General features: G+C 39.7%; 1 protein-coding gene across 3 annotated transcripts in view; it reads left to right on the top strand.

Moving 5' to 3' along the window:
• LOC133258657 (plasma membrane ascorbate-dependent reductase CYBRD1) overlaps positions 1-10,372 on the top strand; it is a 35,725-nt gene extending 25,353 nt beyond the window's left edge. For all 3 annotated transcript variants that reach the window (XM_061435473.1, XM_061435479.1, XM_061435489.1), the window contains exons 3-4: positions 5,879-6,033; positions 6,620-10,372. In XM_061435473.1, the coding sequence (XP_061291457.1) occupies positions 5,879-6,033; positions 6,620-6,920 (456 nt within the window). In that variant the 3' untranslated portion in view covers positions 6,921-10,372. The remainder of the gene's footprint in view (positions 1-5,878; positions 6,034-6,619) is intronic.
• Positions 10,373-22,402: the final 12,030 nt, after the last annotated feature.

Genomic DNA, 22,402 nt, shown 5'->3' with positions numbered 1-22,402 from the left:
TTCTCCGTAAGTGGAGGTTCTCGGAGCTGCCGCTTGTAGGTGGAGAACAGGAAGTCCCCCCCTCTTGGAGCAGCTATAGCAGCCTGCTTGCTGCTCACTTGCACAGCCGCCAACTGTTGTGCACTTCAATTGCAAAGTATAATTGTGTGCAGGCCATTCATCCACGTTTGTGAGGTCTGTTTGCGTTCTTCCCAAGACCAACTCAGTAAACAAACCTACCACAGAGTATGAAGAGCATGGAAGAGATTGTCAAGAGATTACCTTAGTGATCTTGAACTTTGGTTTAACCACTTTATAAAGTCAAGATTTACCCGCCAAATGAAGCCAGGGTCCAGGCTGTTTCAATAAATGAAAAGAAGCAAGAAAGGGGACTAGCAACAAAGCAATACAACCAAAACAAGCTGAAAGTTTTCACGCTTCCTGTGTTTGTCTATGAATTGCAAAGCATTTCAAATTGTAGGCTCTTTTTTTCTACTTGTGACATCTAGCCTATGGGGGATTTAAAAAAAAAAACACAAGCCAGTGTGTGTGTGTATGTAGAAGTTATGAATCATAATAAAATTAACTCTCATAATTCCACTATCCACCTTAATTTAGAAAACATAGAACCCCTCTCCCCCTCAACTTGATCCCACATTTTTCTACCTATCCTAACTCCTGCAGGTAACCATTTTCCAGAACCTTTTTCTCATTCCTGTTTTTCTTTGTAATTTTACCACATGCTGTAAATTCCCGAACAATATGTTGTTTACTTTGTATTTTTTATTTTTTTAAGAAACAGTATCATTAAGTATTTGATTACAATTTTTTTCATTCTATCGATTCAACTATACTGACTCCTCTAGCTGTAGTTTAATCATTTCTACTTTTGTATTCTGCTGCATAAATAGGCCACACATTTACTTATCTATTCTCCTGCTATTACACTTTTAGATGATTTTGAGTTGTATTCTGTTTCTGACAATGCTGAATTGATCATTCACATACACATCTCTTGGCCCTCACATGCAAAGGTTTCTCTGGCGGTATTCTTACAATAACAGTTGTATGCTCAGTCTAAAATAGTGTCAACTTGTTTTCCAAAGTGTTTCCAATTATGTTGCTGTCAGCAGCAAATAAGAGTTCACATATGGCACATTGTTGCCAACATGCATCCTCTTCTCACTTTTTAAGTATTGCCAAAGTGGTGGGTATAAAATGATGTCTTGTGCTTTTCTTGTTTATTTCACTGGTTACTCTCCGTTCACCTCTAAAAAAAGATACCTGTTTGTGTCTTTTGTGCATTTAAACAATGAGTTTGTTTTCCTTTTTCTTAAAGGTTTGTAGGTATTGTGTGTCAGATTCCTGTTCATTTATATGTATTATATATATCTTGAAGCATTGAGGCTTGTATTTTCTCTTTTCTTAGCATTTTTTGACGAATAGAAACTCTTAATTTTAGTGAAACAAATTAATCATCTTTTCCTTTAGGTTATCATTTTTTGTTTTGTTTTGATGACTTGTTTATGAAATCCTTCTGTACCGTGAGGTCAAAACAAACCAGTTCTCAGGTTCTACTCCAGACCTCCTAGATCAAAAACTCAATGGTGGAGGGTGGGGGAGGGGGAAGGTGGGTGGGCCCCGCAATATGTGCTTTCATGGTCCCTGCAAGTGACTCAGATACACACTAATATTTGAGAACAGTTGGTCGAAGAGAAAAACCTATGAATAGCCAAGAGGTTACATTACAATAATATTATTGGAAATATTAATTTCTTTTATGTTTTCTATTAAGAGTATTAAAGTTTTGTCTTTGATATGAAGTATACTTAATTCATCTAGAATTGTTAGTTCATGATGAGATACTGTTATCTAACTTCATTTTTTCTCCAGATTGATAAGCTCTTTCCCCAGTACCATTTATTGAATTGTCCCTGTCTTTGCCATTTATCTGCACTGCCAGTTTTGTCTCTTTTTCTCTGCATCCAAGCCAATGGAATTGAAGAGTATAGAAGTATTAAAGTATATTTTTGTTGTCATTTAGTCATTCAGTTGTGTCCAACTCTTTTGCAACCCTATGGACTGTAGTCTATGGGATTTTCCAGGTAAGAATACTGGCGTGGATTTCCATTTCCTTCTCCAGGGATCTTCCTGACCCAGGCATCAAACTCACATCTCCTGCACTGGCAGGCAGATTCTTTACAACTGAGCCACCAGGGAAGCTGTTGAAGTACACAGAAGTATATAGAAGTATTTACAGGGTATAAAATAGAGGTAGAGATAAGAATCTTTGAACTGTTCTTTTTTTGAAGAGGATACTTCTAATATTTCACTATTCAGTACAGATGCTTCACATTTTCTCTTATTCCAGTTTGTGAATTGGTTTTGTTTTTCTTTTGAAATCATGAAAGTGAAAATCGCTCAGTCACGTCTGAGTCTTAGTGACCCCATGGACTATACAGTCTATGGAATTCTCCAGGCCAGAATGCTGGAGTGGGTAGTGCTTCCCTTCTCCAGGGGATCTTCCCAACCCAGGGATTGAACCCAGGTCTCCCACATTGCAGGCAGATTCTTTACCATCTGAGCCACCAGGGAAGACCTGAAATCATGAATGAATGTAGAATTTTATTGGATGTTTTTTGTGTATGTTGAGATGTGACTTCGGTTTTTCCTCTTTAATCTGTTAACGTAGTCAGTTACATCAATGGATATTCTAATATTAAACTTGGGTAAATTGAAAACATTTTTAATTGTTTCAAGATTCTCTTTTGCTCTCTGAAATATTCAGATTCTTATCTCTTATTGTTTTATCTGTGTACTAACTAGGCTTCTCAGAAATGCCACATCACAACTTTATAACTTTTGTTTAACAGGAGAAAATGTGGTCCCTGACTTTTTCCTTGCTTACATCCAAATATCTGGTAGTATTTATGAACACAGGACTTGGAATCCGGAAGACCTCAGTTTGAATCAGTTTCATTCATTTGTAATTTGTGACCTTTGGACTTGTTATTGAACTTTTCTGGGCTTAGTTTGCTCACTTAGTAAGACTTTCATACATCCTTCACAACATCATAGGAACCACGGACAAATAATGCATCGAAAGGCTCAGCCTAGGGCTTAGCGTACTAGAATGACACAAGTCAACTGTTGTTATTAAAACTGGAAGCCTTGTGGTAGGCTCCTTTACAACCTGAAGATGACCTTTTTCATTTCAGCTATAGATCATTAACACCTTCATGGTTGAGAATATCATTTTATGTCATTGAAATTTTATTCATGATTTATCCATGGAAATATATTTTTTCCATATTCCTATTCTCCTGCCTCTTCTGAGATTCCTAAGATTCTTATTGTTTTGAATGATTCTTACTGTTTTCTCTTATTTCTTTCAGAATTTATCTTGTGTGTCTCTTATAATCCCATAAAGCTCAATGATATAAGTAGATGGGACATCAGAAATTTGCTTACAGGACCCCATTTAACTCTGTTGAAAAATACTTATCCATTTTTCAACAGAATTAAATACCAATTATGCATTGGATACCTATCTAGCTTGTGGGGGATACATTGTTCCACAAGACAAGCATGGGCCCAAAGAGAAATGCTTAGAAAAAGGAAATAAAGAATGATTAAACTATACATCTTTATGTTATAAATTTGCATAATTTGGAACACTTTTAATCAAAGATAAGCATCCTGTAATTTTTTTTCTTTTCCTTTTAAAAATAACTTGATGTTGAAAAAAATGTTTTCATAGCAAAAGTAAGACTTAGAGCGCAATCACCCTGGAGTCCTGTAAGTCCGATGTCCCATCTACTTAGATCATTGAGCTTTATGGGATTATAAGAGACACACAAGATAAATCCTGAAAGAAATAAGAGAAAACATTAAGAATTATTTAAAACAATAAGAATCTTAGAAATTTCAGAAGAGGCAGGAGAATAGGAATATGGAAAAAAAAATATTTCCATGGATTAGTCACAGAAAAGATAGTGTGACTTACTCATAGAAATATATTTGTCCTAAATCCTTGGCAGTCACTCACCTAAGCCCCATTTTTGTATAGAAAGTGCAACCTGCACATTAGGATGCTTGCCCTTTGATATTAATACTAAAAGAATCAATCACTAAAGAGCACTGAAGGATTAGGAACACTCTGAACCACCAAGGAGGACTCTCTGAACCCTTTCTAATATATTCAGGCATTTGTGACGTTAATGAAAAATAAAATATGCAAACCAGCCTATAAAATGCATTTTCAGTTACTTTGCATTCATTACTATTGCCTTTATGCTGATTTCTAAATGTGTTTTAGGGCTTCAAACCCCTTCTGTTTTCATTCTTCTCTATCCCCCTTTGATCTCAATCAGGAAAAATGAACAGTGATGCTCGTGTTTCTTCTCATTCTCCTCTCTTCTCATAGTTGTTTTGTTAGGGTGGTAGATCCCAAAGAGATAGCTGAAAAAAAAATACCCCTCTAAACTCAGTGGTCATTAAGTCATCTTTATTTTCTGGAGGTGAAGTGATTCCTTAATGGGCAGGAGTGTGGGACAACAAAACAAATGTGAAAGCATTAACAGACTTCAGTTTCTGTAAGAATCTTACTGTCTTCACTGCAGAGAAGTATCCCAGTAAGGATTTAATTATTGAGGAGATGGAGAGAATTTTCTGCAGAATTCATTTCTTCCTCATAAAAAAAACACAAAAATTGTCATGTTTTTTCCACATAGCTTTCTTTAGGTTGTACTGACAAAATGTGTCCTATTGTACTTAGATTTAGTGACTTAAAAGTCTTTTACTTCCCTTCCTACTTGGCAATCTTACAGAAACTGATAAGAACAATTAAGTATCAGAATGTCCATTGTAGCCTTATTAATGGCTGCAAAAACCTGGAAATAGAAATGTCCAGTAATAGGGAACTGAATAATTTGTTAGTCTTAAAATATTAGCCATTAGAAAGAATAAACTAGATTAACATGAGTTGATACGAAAAGATCTCCAAGATATACTGTTAAGAGAAAAAAGCAATATGCAGAACAAATATGTACAATAAAACCCCACTTACATTTTTAAAAACTCCCTCTTTCTCTCTCTAAAAAAATTTTTATTGAAATATAGTTGATTTACATGTTGTATTAGTTTCAGGTATACAGCAAGATGATTCAGTTATATGTAAATATATATGTGTGTGTATACACACACACACACACACACACATACACATGTACTGTGCTGTGCTAAGTACTTCAGTTGTCTCCAACTCTCTGCGACCCTATGGACTATAGCCCGCCAGGCTCCTTTGTCCATGGGATTCTCCAGGCAAGAATACTTGGAGTGGGTTGCCATGCCCTTCTCCAGGGGATCTTCCTGACTCAGGGATCGAACCCACATCCCTTACATCTCCTGTATTGGCAAGAGGGTTTTTTACCACTAGCGCCACCTGGGGAGACCGTGTGCGTGCGCCACACACACACACACACTCTTTTTTAGATTCTTTCCATTTTAGGTTATTACAGGATATTGACTATAATTCCCTGTGCTATACAATAGGCCTTTTTGGTTATCTATCTTATGTATAGTAGGGAGTATGTTTTAATCCCATCCTCTTAATTTATTCTTCCCCACCCTTTAACCTTTAGTAACCATAAGTTCATTTTCTATGTCTAACTCACTTTCTCTTTAAACACACACACACATATGCTTGTTTGGTCATAGAAATTTTATGAAAAGATGCTTGAGAAAGTCATAGTAGGTGTCAGTTTTGAGTGGAACTAGAATGGGGAAACTTGGTTCTAAATGAAATGTTTTCTCGTTCACATATTGCTTCTCTAACAATAATTTTAAAACAGTTAAAACTTACAATTAATTGATAACCTCTGAATTTTTTTATGTTTAGCTTCTCCTAGGTTTTTTTGTCTTTCTGCTTCCTTGGGCTCCACTTTCTCTCCGAGCACTTCTCATGCCCATACACGTCTATTCCGGACTTTTCATCTTTGGAACAGTGATTGCAACTGTACTTATGGGATTGACTGAGAAACTGATTTTTGCCCTGTAAGTTTCATAGTTTTCCTAACTGCAATTCTTCAGCTACAAAATATTACATACTTGCTCATTGGACAAATATAAACGTGACAAAATTTTTTAAATGGTGAAAATAAAAAATTTAAATATTTATTTTAAAAAATGTGTTATACATGTAATATAGCATTAATAATGCTTGAAAGAAAAACCAAGCAGTCCAACAAATTGTACCACTCTTACAAAGCAACCTTTGAAGTTATACATGCCCTTTCAATTGATATACATGTTTTATGATATACATGATATACAATTTGATATACATGTTTTATGTTAACTAATTATGATATACCTATTTTTGTATCATCCTTTTTTTGATTTTAAGTGGTACAGATGTTTTAGATGCTATATTATTTTCATACTTTATGAAATTTTTAACAGTTTTGTACTAATCCACTGAGTGAATTATATGAATTTCTTAATATCAAGCTTTAAGGGAATTTATGTTGAATTTACACACACTGTACCAGTGTGCCCTTTGAGCAAATAATTCAAGACTGTTTAGCATGTTGCTGTATCACCCTGTTTGTAACTGGACATACTCTCTCTTTTTCTATAGGAAAAATCCTTCATACAGTTCATTGCCACCAGAAGGTATTTTCACAAACACCCTTGGCCTTCTGATTCTGGTGTTTGGGGCTCTCATTTTTTGGATAGTCACCAGACCACAATGGAAACGTCCTAAAGAACCAAATTCTGTCCTTCTTCAGCCAAACGGAGGTGCTCCAGAGGGAGTGGAAAGTTCCATGGCAATGAACTTTGGCAACGTGGACAAATCAGATTCGGAGTTAAACAGTGAAGCAGCAGCAAGGAAAAGAAACATCACCCTTGATGAGGCTGGACAGAGATCCACCATGTAAAACGGGGTAGTAATGTAGCCATATAACTCCAGTGTAAAAAACTAGCTCTCCAGTTTAGCTTCTCCTACTTACCCGTGAGATGATTGAGGTCCACAGAGTCAATATTTATTCTAATCAAAAAATAGGATGTCTTGAAAGTGTTTATATTGATTGAGGCTTATAAACTTACCAAAATTGAGAGGGAGATGATCAGTGTAAATATTAATAACAGTAGATATAAATTGTGCTTATATTACCTTTTTCTCGTTGAGGACCAAAGCATTTAGCACAGTGCCTTGCATAGAACAAATGATCAAAATGTGTCTACAGTTGGTAAATCTGATAAACTGGCAGTTTCCCTGGCCTCTTATATGTAGTCATTTTCTGTTTATTCTGGGAATCCAGTTATAAAGTTTTGGAATCAGATCATGACTCTCTGGGACAGAGTTAATGCTCCACAGGTATCATGACTAGAGCCCAGAAAAAAATGTAGGAAAGGAACTGGCTCCCTTTTCCCTGTACCTGCCCTTTGCTCCCTCCCCAGCTGGTTTGTCCTTAGATTGGCCCTGGAGAGCAGGATTTATTTTAGGGCACTTTGGAGCAGTGACAAGACTGTAGGTAGCTGAAGGTCTCCTCTGGTCAGACCAGAAGTTTTTCCAAGTTGACTTAATCCCAGGGCTTCCTTGGGTTTGGTGTATTTTATGATCCAGATTCCAAACCTAATTATGATGAGAATATACCTGAATACATAAGCAGTATAAACTGCTCTACAAACCTTAAAGAACACTTTCTCCCAAGTTTCTGGTGTTTTTAAACATGGAACTTACTAAGTGCCAGTACTATCCTAAGCACTTTATAAATCTTAGCTCATTCAATCCCCAGATATAACTTTTGCAGTAGGCACCATTAAAATCTTCATTTTACAGATGAGATATCTGAGAGAGGTTAGTAGCCTGCCTGAAGGTCACACAGCTAATGAGTAGTGAAACTGAGACTCCAAAACTGGCATTTTGGCACCTCAGGTCAGTCCATGATTCACCATATTGTTGTCTTCATGCATGCATCCTAAGTTGCTCAGTCGTGTCTCTGCGACCCCAGGTCCCTGCCTGGCTTCTCTGTCCATGGGGTTCTCCAGACAAGAATCCTGGAGTGGGTTGCCATTTCTTTCTCCAGGGGATCTTTCCAACCCAGGGAGCAAACCCAGATCTTCTGCATTACAGGTGGATTCTTTACTCTCTGAGCCACTAGGGAAGCCCTTGCTAATTTACACCTGCTTTGACCCACCCTTGGATAAACCTCATTTGGTGGGATGCAGTAGAGTTTTTAAAATTTACCTTCTGGCTCCGTTTACAAGGCAGATTCCTCAAATAAACAAGGAAGAGGGCCTACCCTTACCTGGAGATTCACCATGGGCACCCTGCCACTGCCAACAAGCCATGGCTTACCTTGATGCTCCTTTGATCTTAAAATTGTGTCTTGGTAATAAAGAGAGGTTTAGGCAAGAACATCTATAGCTTTCAAAGTTCATCAATTATCAATTCAGTTCTTCAGAATCTTAGCTGCTAAACAGCTTTGGGTTTGGAGGTAGGAGAGATGAACTTCATGGTCTGCCCTTCCCAGGGAGCAAAAGCTAGGGTCCTTCCTGATTTGGATGGGATTCTCGGGGCTATCTTGTGTTTTGGGTTCTCAGTAGTGAATTAAGACTCAGAAATGATAGTTTTCATGCGTGAGATCTCTGTATAGACTCTGGCCTGGTAAAACCTAGAGTGGTGCCTATGCTGAAACAATGCATTTTTATCTGAGGGTTAATTTTTGGTTTCCCTGCAATTTTAAACTGTTTCTACCAAATAAACTTAACGTTTTTGGTGTTTAGCGAATTTCCTTTTAGGGTAACTGGTTATTATGCCCATAGACTGAGTACGAGCTACTCTTCATCACATCCCTGAAATTTGATGATAATCATTTGAGTCACTCGCCAAAACAATGTTGTCTTCTTCATTCTGTTTCCAAAATTTTGGCAATAGTCATAGGGATCCCCAGTGCCCAGCCCAGTGCCTGGCATATATGTATGCAATATGCACATAAATTCAGTAGAAGTAGAGCCTGCTGCAATTTGGGTCCTAAGTGGAAGGAGGAATTGAATTGTCACACAGAAACATATTTTGGTAAATGGATGTTTCATTACATAGAGGTGCACAAAATTCCAGGTATTTTGGGGGGCAAGGGGTTAATGACCACCCCAAGAATTGAAGCTGCCATTCCATTTCCTACAGTTCAGGAAAGAGGTTATCAATGAAAAGTTAATTATGGGTTTGGCACTAGGCTGTGCTGCCCCATTGAGAAGTATTGGAGCACTCCTCATCTTAGCCCTTTATTTTATCCCGCTTGTGGGTTAATGTGAGGTTCATCTTACAGATATTATAAGAACTTCTTTTCTTTCTTTCTCAACCTTTGTGAAAACAATGCATAGTAAAATATATCTAGAAACCTTTCTGTTTGAGATTCTCTTAATGGACCTTTTATTCTAATGATAATTATACCTTTATCTTTCAAAAGCTGGTATTTCCTACCTAAAGCATCTCCCCCCAAAATATCTCATTAAAAAGTCCACAAAAAGAACACGGGAGAAGAAAGCCTTAGGTGTCAATTCCAAAACAGTGATTGAAATCTTCCCAAATAATTATAGCTTATATCATCTACAGAGATAGTCTGGCTTGCCTTACCCCATAATATAATTTCAGGAAAAAAAGCTGTATTTTAACACGCATCTAAATCAACACTAAAGCCTTTTGTCTCGAAGGGTTTATTGAGAAACTCAGATGATTATACTTTTTAAATTAATGTTATCAAAACTGTACAAATTCCTGTGCTCATTGTGTCAAACTGAATCCACCCTCCAAAGTCCCTTCCTCCCTTTCTTCTCCTGGTTTCATTTAAGCTGTGCGGGTTAGAAACAGTATCTCAGACCTTATGATCAAATGACAAAGGAGATAATCGCGCTTTTTCAGGAATACTGACAAGTGATTTTTGTTTCTAAAGGACAAAATAAAGAGGATGTCTTGCTTTTAATTAGGCTCTTTCCCTGCTGAGTTGGAAATTCCAGTGCAAAACTGATAGACCGCAACTGCCAAATTTGAAAGCCTGAAGTAAAGCTTTTTGCTAATTTTATTGCAGCAAGATGGAATTTTTATCTTTGTATGTCCTTTTTTAGATAACTCTGACAGAAAACTGTAACTGCTATGTCTTCGAGCTACACATAGGAAAGTACAGAAGAATGAAAACTTCTTTATCCTCTACAAAGTACCTGAAAACTTAAAGTGGGAAAGATTCCTCTGTTTAAAATCTACCTTTTTAATCTCAATACATTTATGCAAAAATGTTAAATAGCTTGAATATTTTGTAATTTTGTAGAAAAAATATGCATCTATTTTTTTCTTGTTTTTATATAGTAATAAAAGTTATTTTGGAAGCTATTTGTGTATATTATTTGTGTTGTAGACATTGTTCTGAAAGTCTCTTTCCCAGGTTTTTTTTTTGTTAGTTTTTCAGTGGGGAAGAATTTTTTTTAAGTTTTGTGGAATGGAATATCAGTAAACAAGGGTGTAACAGCTATTAGCGATTTCAGGCCCCCAAGTGTGAATGAAGTCTCTCAAGGGGGAAAACAATACCTGCAATCCAGCACATGCCACCATGCCCCCTACGGTGATTGCCAAGGAGCTGGGTGGGAGTGAGGGGAGGAGGGCAGTGAAAAGTCAAAAAACAGATACAGACGCTGGCCCAGATAGCTGAGATGCATATGAAAGGAATGACTTCAAAAATCCCAGACTCTTGCTTCTTCCCATACATAGAAGAATGATAAATTCCTTACCTTGCTATCTGGTTTTCCTTACTTAACAATAATCTTTGATGTTCAAGCGCCTGCCCCCTTTGTCACAAACTTGGGTGTAGCCTGACTCCCTCCTCCTTGGAGCAGTCTCAGGTCTACCTGAGATCCTGTCTCCTAGACTTGAAGTCCTAAGATTCTCCCACCGAATAAAACACTCTCTGCTTTCAGGTTGTAAACTAATTTTTTAGTCGACAGTTTGTTTATTTTTGAAAATGCTGTCAGATTTCTCTAAAGCGTGTACTCTGAGTACCATACCTTTATATTGCCAGAAGGATCAGAGACTGTTTCAAAACTGTCATGGTTTTTCCTCCATATAGGATCTAAGCTGGCACCATACTCTATAGTATAGAAGGGAACCAAAATTAAGCAATCAAAGCAGATGCAGTGTAAGTTAGAAAAAGACTTCCTTTGGTGGTCCAGTGGCTAAGACTCCACGCTCGCAACGTGGAGAGAGGTGCCTGGGTTTAATCCTTGATCAGGGAACTAGATCTCACATTTCACAACTACAGATCCCGCTTACCCCTCCTAAGACCCCTGGCTCAGTCAAATAAATATTAAAAAATAATAATAATAAAACTGCTAGTTATTACAGAACTCTGTATTTATAGTAAATTATTCTCAAGAAGGGGGCTTCCCTGGTGGCTCAGAGGTTAAAGCGTCTGACTGCAATGCAGGAGACCTGGGTTCAATCCCTGGGTTGAGAAGATCCCCTGAAGAAGGAAATGGCAACCCACTCCAGTACTCTTGCCTGAAGAATCCCATGGAAGGAGGAACCTGGTGGGCTGCGGAGGTGCCTGGTGGGCTACAGTCCATGGGGTCGCAAAGAATTGGACACGACTGAGCGACTTCACTCACTCACTCATTCTCAATAAAGCCTTCCCAGGTGGCGCTAGTAGTAGAGAACCTGCCTCCCAATACAGGAGACACAAGAGACACAGGTTTGATCCCTGGGTTGGGAAGATTCCCTGGAGGAGGAAATGGCAATCTACTCCAGTATTCTTGCCCAGAGGATCCCATGAACAGAGGAGCCGGGTGGGCTATAATCCATGGGGTCACAAAGAGTTCGCACGTGACTGACCAGCTGAGCACACACACACAATCTTTGAGAAAACATAATTCATTATGGATGAATGGTTGGATTTTTATTTTTTCCACACAGAAAAAGATAATTAGCATCTGAGCAGTGTCAATATTCATTGAATCTTAATTTAATTGCTCATTTAGTCTTTTTCACCTACTTTTTGTCTCCTGGGAAATGTTAATGGTATTTTATGTTGCGTAGGTGTAATAACACTAATTGTGAATGTCCTATTATGCGATAGAGACATGATATTGGGTAAATTGAATCTGTATAAGTTATATATTTTGTCACTGATTTATATTATCAATTTCAGGCATATCATATTTCATTTCAGATTGATCTTAATTGGCAAGTACTTTTGACATTTTTTAAAATATATGACTCAAGCACACGGTCATGTAATTTTATATATATTAGCTCATTCAGTTTAATTTCCAAGTGGTCTAGACATGTCACAGTGCCCACCATGCCCTGGCCCCTCCAGGCAGCTCCATTTTACTGACCACACACAACCTGCATTTCCTCTGTCACAATTAATTATACATATTACTATAAGTCCACAATATAATGTTTACAGTTTGGTTTTATATAATCATAAGTATTTTAAAGAAATGAAGATGTACTACATTCGTGTTTCTTAGACCATATTTCAAATTAAAAATCTTATGAAAGAAAGAAAGAAATCACAAGTAGTTTTCCAGTGATCGTCATCCTCTCCTGAAGTCTAAGTTTCCACCAGGCATCCTCTACCTCATCCTGAAGAACTTCCTTTAGTAATTCTTTAGTGTGGGTCTGCTGATGATAAATTCTTGTTTTCATTTTTCTAAAAATAGTCTATATAATTTTCATTTTTGAAAGATATATTCCCTAGGTGTAGAATTCTGGGTTGACAGATTTTTCATTTTGACACTCAAAAGATGTTATTCTACTGTGTTTTTGCCTCAGTAACTTATGATGTTTAGACAGTAGTTAGGGGAGTTCCCTGGTGGTCCAGTGGTTAGGACTCGGCCCTCTTGCTGCTGGAGTTGGGTTTCAACCCTGGGAACTAAGATCCTGCACATTGCATAATAGAGAAAAAAAAAAAGATAGTAGTCAGCAGTAGTCGTATTATTGTTTCCTTGTATGTAATGTGTTTTTTTGTTTCTGGCCATTTTCAAGATTTTCTCTTTATCTTTGGTTTTGGCAGTTTACTTATGATGTACTCAAGTGTATGTTTTTTTAAAAAGTTGTACTTTAGGCTTACTGAACCTCTTGAATCTATAAATGTATGTCTTCTACCAAACTTGGAGCATTTTTAGCCATTGTGTCTCCAAATGTTTTTCTGCCTCATTCTCTCTTCTCTTTCTAGAACTCCATTTACAATGTGTTTGAGCTTTTGATACTGCTCCCAGGTCACTGAGGCTCTGTTCATTTTTTAAAATTATATATATTTTTAGTAAGTAAGAATTCAAGTCAGTGAATATTTCTGTATTTTATATTCCCTCTTCTTCTACTTAAAAAAAAAAAGTGTAGTTTTGAAATAATACAGGCTCATAGGAAGTCGCAAAGATGGTACAGAGGTATCATGTACTTTTGACCCAGTGTGCCCCAATGATGATATCACGCATAAATATGTGTGCGTGCGTGCATGCCAAGTCACTTCAGTCATGCCCAACTCTTTGCAACCCTATGGACTGCAGCCCACCAGGTTCCTCTGCCCATGGGATTCTCCAGGCAAGAATACCTGAATGGGTTGCCATGCCCCCCTCCAGGGGATCTTCCCAACCCAGGGATCACACCCAGGTCTCCTGTGGCTCCTGCATTGCAGGCAGATTCTTTACCGCTGAGCCAGCGGGGAAGCCCTTGCATAAGTATAGTATAATATAAAACTGGCAATGGTGCAATGCGAGCTTATAGTTCTCTGCCACTTTATCATGTATAGATTCATGATACCACCACCACAATCAAGATCCAACTTTGTGCATTACCACAAAGTTCTCTCACAAAACTCTTATATTCACATTTACTTCCTCTCCCCTACACCATTTATATTCTCTTCCCCCACCCACCAAATTTTATTATGGTTGTCTTAAGTATTTCCTCTACCTATTGAGAATCACATCAGATAGTATATAATTTTTGATTCAACCATCCAACCAAAGTTTAGAAGCCTCAAGATCAGGAAGAAATTCATTGCATTTTCCATATATATTAATATTTGCTCTCTCCTTTGTTATTCCTTCCTTTCCAATGTTCCAAGATTTCTTTCTTTTTAGGAAACACTCCGTATCCATTCTTTTAGAGCAGGTCTTCTCACAACACATTCTCTTAGTTTTTATCTCAGAATGACTTTATTTCCTCTGCATTCTTGAAGGATATTCTCAGTGAATATTGAATTCTGGGTTCACAGTTTTTTCTTTCAGGACTTGGAGAATGTTACCCCATTCCTTTCTGGCCTCTGTGGTTTCTGATGTGAAATCTGTGGTCATTTAAATAGTTTTTCCCTTAAATATGTAAGGTAACTTTCTTTCTTGCTGTTTTCAAGACCTTTCCTTTGTTTTTTGTTTTTGGGAATTTGGTTGTGATTTGTATGGGCATGGATTTCTGTGTCCATTCATTTCAAGCATGTTTCCATTTCTATCCCTGAGCATAGCTGCTTTATAACTTTTGTCTACTGATACCAATGTCTTGATCATTTTGAGATGAGTTCCCATTGATTGCCTTTTCTCTTGAATGTGGATTGCATTTGTATTTCTTAGTATGTCTACCAATTTTTATTGTATCCTAGACACTGTTAATGGTTGAAGAGACTCTGGGTCATATTCCTCTAAAGCAGGGGTCCCCAAACTCGGGATCTAATGCCTAATGATCTGAGGTGGAGCTGATGTAATAATAACAGAAATAAAGTGCACAACAAAAGAAGCATGCCTCAGTCATCCTGCAGCCACCCCCTCCCACTCCTCACTTCATGGAAAAATTGTCTTCCATGAAACTGGTCTCTGGTACCAGAAAGGTTGGGGACTGCTACTCTAAGAGTACTGACCTTTTGCTTTAGTAGGCAGTAAACTTGGTCAGACTGACGAACAAGCAGCAGCTGAAGTTTCTGCTCAGTTCTTTTAGCATCTGCTCATGCATATATAATTCAAGGGCAGCCAAAGATGTGATTAGAGTTTCTGTGCAGAATTAAAACTCTTCCTTAGAGCCTCTCTTCTGCCTAGGATTCTCTCCATTCTTTCAAGCTGCTCTGGTCACTCTGAACTTTGTCCTTTGGTTCTTCAAGCAGCTAAAGCCTAGAGTATTCTATTGAATTTCAGCCTCCGTGCTTTACAGAGATCAGAGCCTCTCTTCAGCAGAAAAACTAAAAATGGAAACTTACCTAGTGCCAATCCCTTCTTCCAAATGTAGGCTGTACTCAAATTTCTGCCTGCTTTTCATTGCTTTCTAGTGTCTTCAGGTAGTTTAAAAAAAAAGTTTTTTCCCAGAATTTTTAGCTGTTATCTGTGGAAGGGCTTGTCTAATAGAAGTTACTCCTCTATTACTAGAAACCAGAACTTTGCAACACTTTTCATTGCTGTGCTGTGTGCTGTGCCTAGTTGCTCAGTTGTGTCCAACTCTTTGCGACCCCATGAACTGTAGCCTGCCAGGCTCCTCTGCCCATGGGGATTCTCCAGGCAAGAATACTGGAGTGGGTTGCCATGTCCTCCTCCATGGGATCTTCCTGACCCAGGGATTGAACCCAGGTCTCCCACATCGCAGGCAGATTCTTTACCATCTGAGCCACCAGGGAAGCCCAAGAATACTGGAATGGGTGGCCAATTCCTTCTCCATGGAATCTTCCCGATCCAGGAATCGAACCAGGGTCTCCTGCATTGCAGGCAGATTCTTTACCAGCTGAGCTACCAGGGAAGCCCTTTCATTGCTAGTGATATGAATTAGCATATCATTATAACATGCTTATATGATGTGAATCTACAAGGCAGAGTATATAATATGCAGTATTTTACTGATTTTGACCAGAAAGATCTTTTTTGTTTGTTTTCATGGAATAGCTGCAGAATGACTGCTTTGCATTGGGAAAAGCTGATCAGAGGACAGCCTTCTTCAAGGTGTCCTTACAACTTCTTGCCAAAACCAGACCTTGCTTATTATCCACTTAGATTTAATTCTCACTTAACTAAATGCTGCAGAAAACATACCTGTTTTAAATAGCCTGCAATTAAGGTGAGAGTTTGACCTTTGTTGTAAAGTAAGAACAGTAAGGGAATATTAAGGGATTGTGATCTCCACTTAAAAATGTCTGAGCATCTAGGTTTGTGTCACTGGACAAAAGAAATATTCTGAATCTGAGATCTTATTCCAACAGCTTGACACTTTGAGATGGGAATACAGACAAAACAAATACATGCAAGGACAGGTTACTTGAGGGGATACGCACCATGTGAAAGCAAAGGCGTTTTTTACTTGGATTCTGGAAGGAGTCTGCTGCTGCTGCTAAGTCGCTTCAGTCGTGTCCGATTCTGTGCAACCCCAGAGACGGCAGCCCATCAAGCTCCCCCATCCCTGGGATTCTCCAGGCAAGAACACTGGAGTGGGTTGCCATTTCCTTCTCCAATGCATGAAAGTGAAAAGTGAAAGTGAAGTCGCTCAGTCGTGTCCGACTCTTCGAGACCCCATGGACTGCAGCCCACCAGGCTCCTCCATCCATGGGATTCTCCAGGCAAGAGTACTGGAGTGGGGTACCATCGCCTTCTCCAAGAAAGGAGTCTACTACTGACCAATTCAGTACTTTATTCCAAGTGAGCAACCCAACTTTTTATTTTTTAATTTTAAATTGATCTTTTCCCAGGTTATATCTTTGACAGGAGTTAATTTCCCCCTTTAGTACAGAAATAATATCTCTTTTTAGAATAAAAAGATTGTGAAGAGGAAGAGGGAAAAACAGATGGGAAAATCTTATGAAGATAATACTGGTTACTAATTTATCAAGTACACACAGTACCTAAAGTCCTATTGTATAGCATAATAGTCTCTGCAACTCTATTCTGGTTTACAATACTACACTGATATGGCAGATTAACTGCTTTAAGTAGTGATTCCTTTCTAGGCTTAGCACCAACCACCTTCCTGAAATAGCTTACAAGATGGTCAACATCGGGTAAAAGAGACCAAACATCACCCCACCTTCTGTGCCTTGCTAAATTCAGCATCTCCTCTAAAACCTGAGTCAGGCATCACCCAGGGCAGCCCCACTCTGGCTCCTGCTCCCTCCTATGCCCCTGCTCCCACCGCCCCTTGGTCTGGGTGGAGCATTTCCCCTCAGAGGGTTCACAGAACCCTGCTCCTGCCACAAGCCCAGCTTATCAAATCATACCTGTTGCTTTTAGCTCTCTAAAGACTCCCCCTGCAATGCGGAAGACCCCAGTTCAATCTCTGGGTTGGGAAGATCTCCTGGAGGAGGAAATGGCAACCCACTCCAGTATTCTTGCCTGGATAATTCCATGGACAAAGGAGCCTGGCAAGCTAAGTCCCCGGGGTCACAAAGAGTTAGACATGACTGAGCGACTTTCTATTTCTGCTTTATTGACTATGCCAAAGCCTTTGACTGTGTGGATCACAAGAAACTGTGGAAAATTCTGAAAGAGATGGGAATACCAGACCACCTGATCTACCTCTTGAGAGATTTGTATGCAGGTCCGGAAGCAACAGTTAGAACTGGACATGGAAAAACAGACTGGTTCCAAATAGGAAAAGGAGTTCGTCAAGGCTGTACATTGTCACCCTGTTTATTTAACTTATATGCAGAGTACATCATGAGAAATGCTGGACTGGAAGAAACACAAGCTGGAATCAAGATTGCCGGGAGAAATATCAATAACCTCAGATATGCAGATGACACCACCCTTATGGCAGAAAGTGAAGAGGAACTCAAAAGCCTCTTGATGAAAGTGAAAGTGGAGAGTGAAAAAGTTGGCTTAAAGCTCAACATTCAGAAAACGAAGATCATGGCATCCGGTCCCATCACTTCATGGCAAATAGATGGGGAAACAGTGGAAACAGTGTTAGACTTTATTTTTCTGGGCTCCAAAGTCACTACAGATGGTGACTGCAGCCATGAAATTAAAAGATGCTTACTCCTTGGAAGGAAAGTTATGACCAATCTAGATAGCATATTCAAAAGCAGAGACATTACTTTGCCAACAAAGTTTCGTCTAGTCAAGGCTATGGTTTTTCCTGTGGTCATGTATGGATGTGAGAGTTGGACTGTGAAGAAGGCTGAGCACCGAAGAATTGATGCTTTTGAACTATGGTGTTGGAGAAGACTCTTGAGAGTCCCTTGACTGCAAGGAGATCCAAGCAGTCCATTCTGAAGGAGATCAGCCCTGGGATTTCTTTGGAAGGAATGATGCTAAAGCTGAAACTCCAGTACTTTGGCCACCTCATGCAAACAGTTGACTCATTGGAAAAGACTCTGATGCTGGGAGGTATTGGGGGCAAGAGGAGAAGGGGACAACAGAGGATGAGATGGCTGGATGGCATCACTGAATGGATGGACGTGAGTCTGAGTGAACTCCGGGAGTTGGTGATGGACAGGGAGGCCTGGCGTGCTGCGATTCACGGGGTCACAAAGAGTCGGACACGACTGAGCGACTGATCTGATCTGATCTGAGCGACTTTCACTTTTCCTGATCTCTTTAAGTGCTAGAGAGTTGGAATTTGCATCCCCCAGGCTTATGGTAGGGCCAAATAGATAGACAGATGTTGAATGTTTATGAAAGGTTAATCACAAAGATAGCAGATAGTGAGAGAGACAGCTGTTGGTGGGGAAGAGAAGCTGGCGTGGGAGCAGGACTGCTGAGAGTTGCTCCCCTCTGTGCCTGGACAGTGGGGGTTGTGGGGCTGCATTAAACCTCCCTTCCTGTTTTACTTGCTTTTTTTCCCCCATGTCTTGCCTTTCTTGTTTCTTAGTGACCTCTCATTTCATTTTTCTCTTATCAAAAGCCATTCTCACTAACTTGTGGCAAGATGGAGACCGAGAAGAGGGCACTTCAATCTGAAAGAAATTTCTCCGACCACTTAGAGACCTTGACATGTGCCCCTGGACCTTGGGGAGCACAAAGGAGTCTTGTCTTTGCAAATGTAGAGTGGAGAGATGAATTAGCCAGCTGCTCAAATGGTGGTAGTAAAGGAGAGGCTGGGCTAGGAGGCCTGCTGCTCCAGAAGCTGTTGGGCAAAAAAAAAAAAAAAAATCTCCAGTCAGCCAGGCACTTCCTCTGTCCTTAGCCAGCACCTAGAAATCTGTTGGCGTCTACAGCATTTACACCTTTTTTGGTAGCCCTCCCAGATAAGACCCAAGATGATTCTCTCTGTGTGCCTCCTTGGGTCCACATCTCTTCTTACTGAGATGTGGACTTTCTTCCATGATTATTAATGTCATAAAAATCAGTCCTGGAGCCCAGGGAATAAATCTTTAATTACAGAACATTAGACTTTAGGCAGCTAGGAAAGAAGAGGAGAGAGAGCATGCTAAAAAAGGGCTCCCTTCACTTACCACAGAGGTATGACCCATAAGACCACCCTCTTGAGGGACAGGCAAATTTGGGTGGAGAGAATGCTGGATAAGTGAACAGTCTTGGACCCCACAATCTGCCCATGTCTATTCATGTTGGAGGGAGCCCAGCATGCTAATTTATATTGCAAATCTGGATAAGAGTGTACTTGTGTTTTGTCAGAAAGACAAAGAACACCTATAAAATTACCTTGTTGTACAGTTATTAAATCATGTTCGACGCTGCAACCCTGTGGACTACAGCACGCCAGGCTTCACCAGCTCCTGGAGTTTGCTAAAATTCATGTCCATAGAACCGGTGATGCCATCCAAAAATTTCATCTCTGCCACCCTCTTCTCCTTTTGCCTTCAATCTTTCCCAGCATCAGGGTTTTTTCTAAGGAGTCAGTTCTTCACATCAGGTGGCCAAAGCATTGGAGCTTCAGCATCAATCCTTACAATGAATATTCAGGACTGATGTCCTTTTGTTTTATCTCCTTGCAGTCCAAGGGACTCTCAAGAGTCTCCTCCAGCACCACCGGTCAAAAGCATCAATTCTTCGGTGCTCAGCTTTCTTTATGGTTCAACTCTCACATCTGTACTTGACCACTAGAAAAACTCTAGCTTTGACTATACGGATCTTTGTCAGCAAAGTGATGTCTTTGCTTTTTAATATGCTGTCTAGGTTTGTCATAGCTTTCCTTTCAAGTCTGTTTATTCAGATCTTACTATAGGAGGGGAGTCAGCTACCATCATTTCCTCCTAGTCAGGACTCAAAGATGTGTGAAAAGGGAGTGAGGTATATAGAGTGAAAGAAGGACATCTTATGACGGATTTGATTGGTGAGTGTGTCATTGGGGTGGATTTTTGGAAATGGGAGAGGCTTTCTGGTTGACTTTCAAGTAGATAGTGATTCATTCACTGATACATAACTGGGAGCTTTCCAGTCTGAGCGGGGTCATAGGTTTTCCTATTTCAACTAGAAAGGTATATGGTCCTCAGCTTCAGGATCAGACTCTTGAATAACAATTTCCTCCATTTGGTAAATATTAAGATTGAAATTTGGGCTTCTCTGGTAGCTCAGCTGGTAAATAATTAACCTGCAATGCAGAAGACCCTGATTTAATTCCTGGGTTGGGAAGAACTCCTAGAGAAGGGATAGGTACCCAATCCAGTATTCTTGGGCTTCCCTGGTGGCTCAGATGGTAAAGACCCTGCCTTCTATGTGGGAGACCTGGGTTCAATCCCTAGGTCGGGAAGATCCCCTGGAGAAGGGCACGGCAACCCACTCCAGTATTCTTGCCTGGAGAATCCAATGGTCAGAGGAGCCTGGGGGCTACAGTCCATGGGGTCACAAAGAGTCAAACATGACTGAGCAACTGAACACAATGACAAAATGACAAGATTGAAATTTAGCCTGAAGCCTAGTCCAAATCAGTGTCTAATGTGTGCTTATAGCTATTTATATGAACCTATCACATTGAGGCTAAACTGAGACTTGTCACCAATATCCTTCATGTAGAATAAAAGTGAAAGAAAGAAACATAAGCGTTGGATGAACATTGTGCTGGATTAGGTCTGAGATTCCCCTAATGTTAAGATTCTGAGGTGATGTCCCCGTTCTGTGGCTCAGGGACTGGAAGGACTTTGAAACTGGACTGAATCGACTCCGGGGGGCCAGCCCCCAGCTTAGCCCTGGCAACACAGGCGAGCTGATGTCCGGGGGCCACTGAATGGTTTTCTGTCCTCTACCGGGGCCCAGCCGGGGTGCAGGCGGAGAGCTGGAAGCAGCCTTGCCCTTCTCAGCCCAACCCTCTTCTATCAGAGCTCAGACTTCCTCTCAAATCTCTAGCTAAGGGACCTTTGAACAGACAGACTGGAAGATTCTGGGCCCGGTGAACTTATCTAGAACATTCAAATGGAAGAAGGAAAGTAAAAGAGAGCTGAGATAAAGGGAGTGGTGACAACTTATTTTTTTCTCCGTTTCATTTTCTTTCTGCACCTACATTGGCCAACTCTGTTTGTTTGTTTGTCTTGGCTGCACCATGCAGCATGTGGGATCTTGGTTTCCCAACCAGGAACTGAGTCCATGCCCCTTGCATTGGGAGTGTAAAGTCTTAACCACTAGACTGCCAGGGAAGTCCTGGTAGTAACAACTTTCAAGTGTGACTTTATCCCAGGGGAGCAAAAGAACAAATATAACTCAAATGTGTGCATGAGTGTGGAGTAGTGATTATGATTCAGTTCCCATGGTGTAGAAAATCATTCCTTTTTTACCTAGCCTTCTGCTCCCATTTTCTGTCTGTCTGTCTGTCTGTCTCTCTCTCTCTCTCTCTCACACACATACACATACACATACACATGTCTTTCCTAACCTGCAGTTTGTCATTTTAAATCAGCATGGAGAACTGCCTACATATTCCTTTGCTTCATTAAAAAGACTTTAAAAATTCTATTTCCACCCTCCATAATTATAGTAAGTGTATGAAGTTATTCTTCTCATTCCCCATTCAACTCCTGGGTCCCTGACCTTCCCAAGTGCAAACACTTGACTGATTTCAAGAAGAAAACCCACAGGATCTGCAGGTTGTGAAAATCTTTGATCTTCCTTCAGGGAGGAAGAAAAGAGGGGCCCAGAGGATGGGATGGTCAAGAGCTGTTTTCCTCAGACGATCTGCTAGACCCTTCCTTAGGCAACCCAGTGTGTGCCGCCCTGCACTCTCTTATTTCCAGAACACTGGCTTGCAAGCAAGTGGGAACTGAGAATCATTCTTGCCCTGTCTGTATGCAAATCATCTTTAAAGTTTTCTTGTCTTTGGAAACAATGTCCAATAGGCTTGACCAATACAATGTTATGCTATAAAAAATTATGTCATCAAAAATTATGTTGTAGGTGAGTACTTAATATGGAAAAATATTGTGAAGTAAAATAAACAATATATAAAACAATTGTAAATGTGAATGTGCATATATATATACACACATATGTGTGTGTGTGTATATATATAAAT

This window comes from Bos javanicus, chromosome 2 (assembly GCF_032452875.1).
Source record: "Bos javanicus breed banteng chromosome 2, ARS-OSU_banteng_1.0, whole genome shotgun sequence".
NCBI classification, from domain to species: Eukaryota; Metazoa; Chordata; class Mammalia; order Artiodactyla; family Bovidae; genus Bos; species Bos javanicus.
This window is presented reverse-complemented; position numbering and strand designations above follow the sequence as displayed.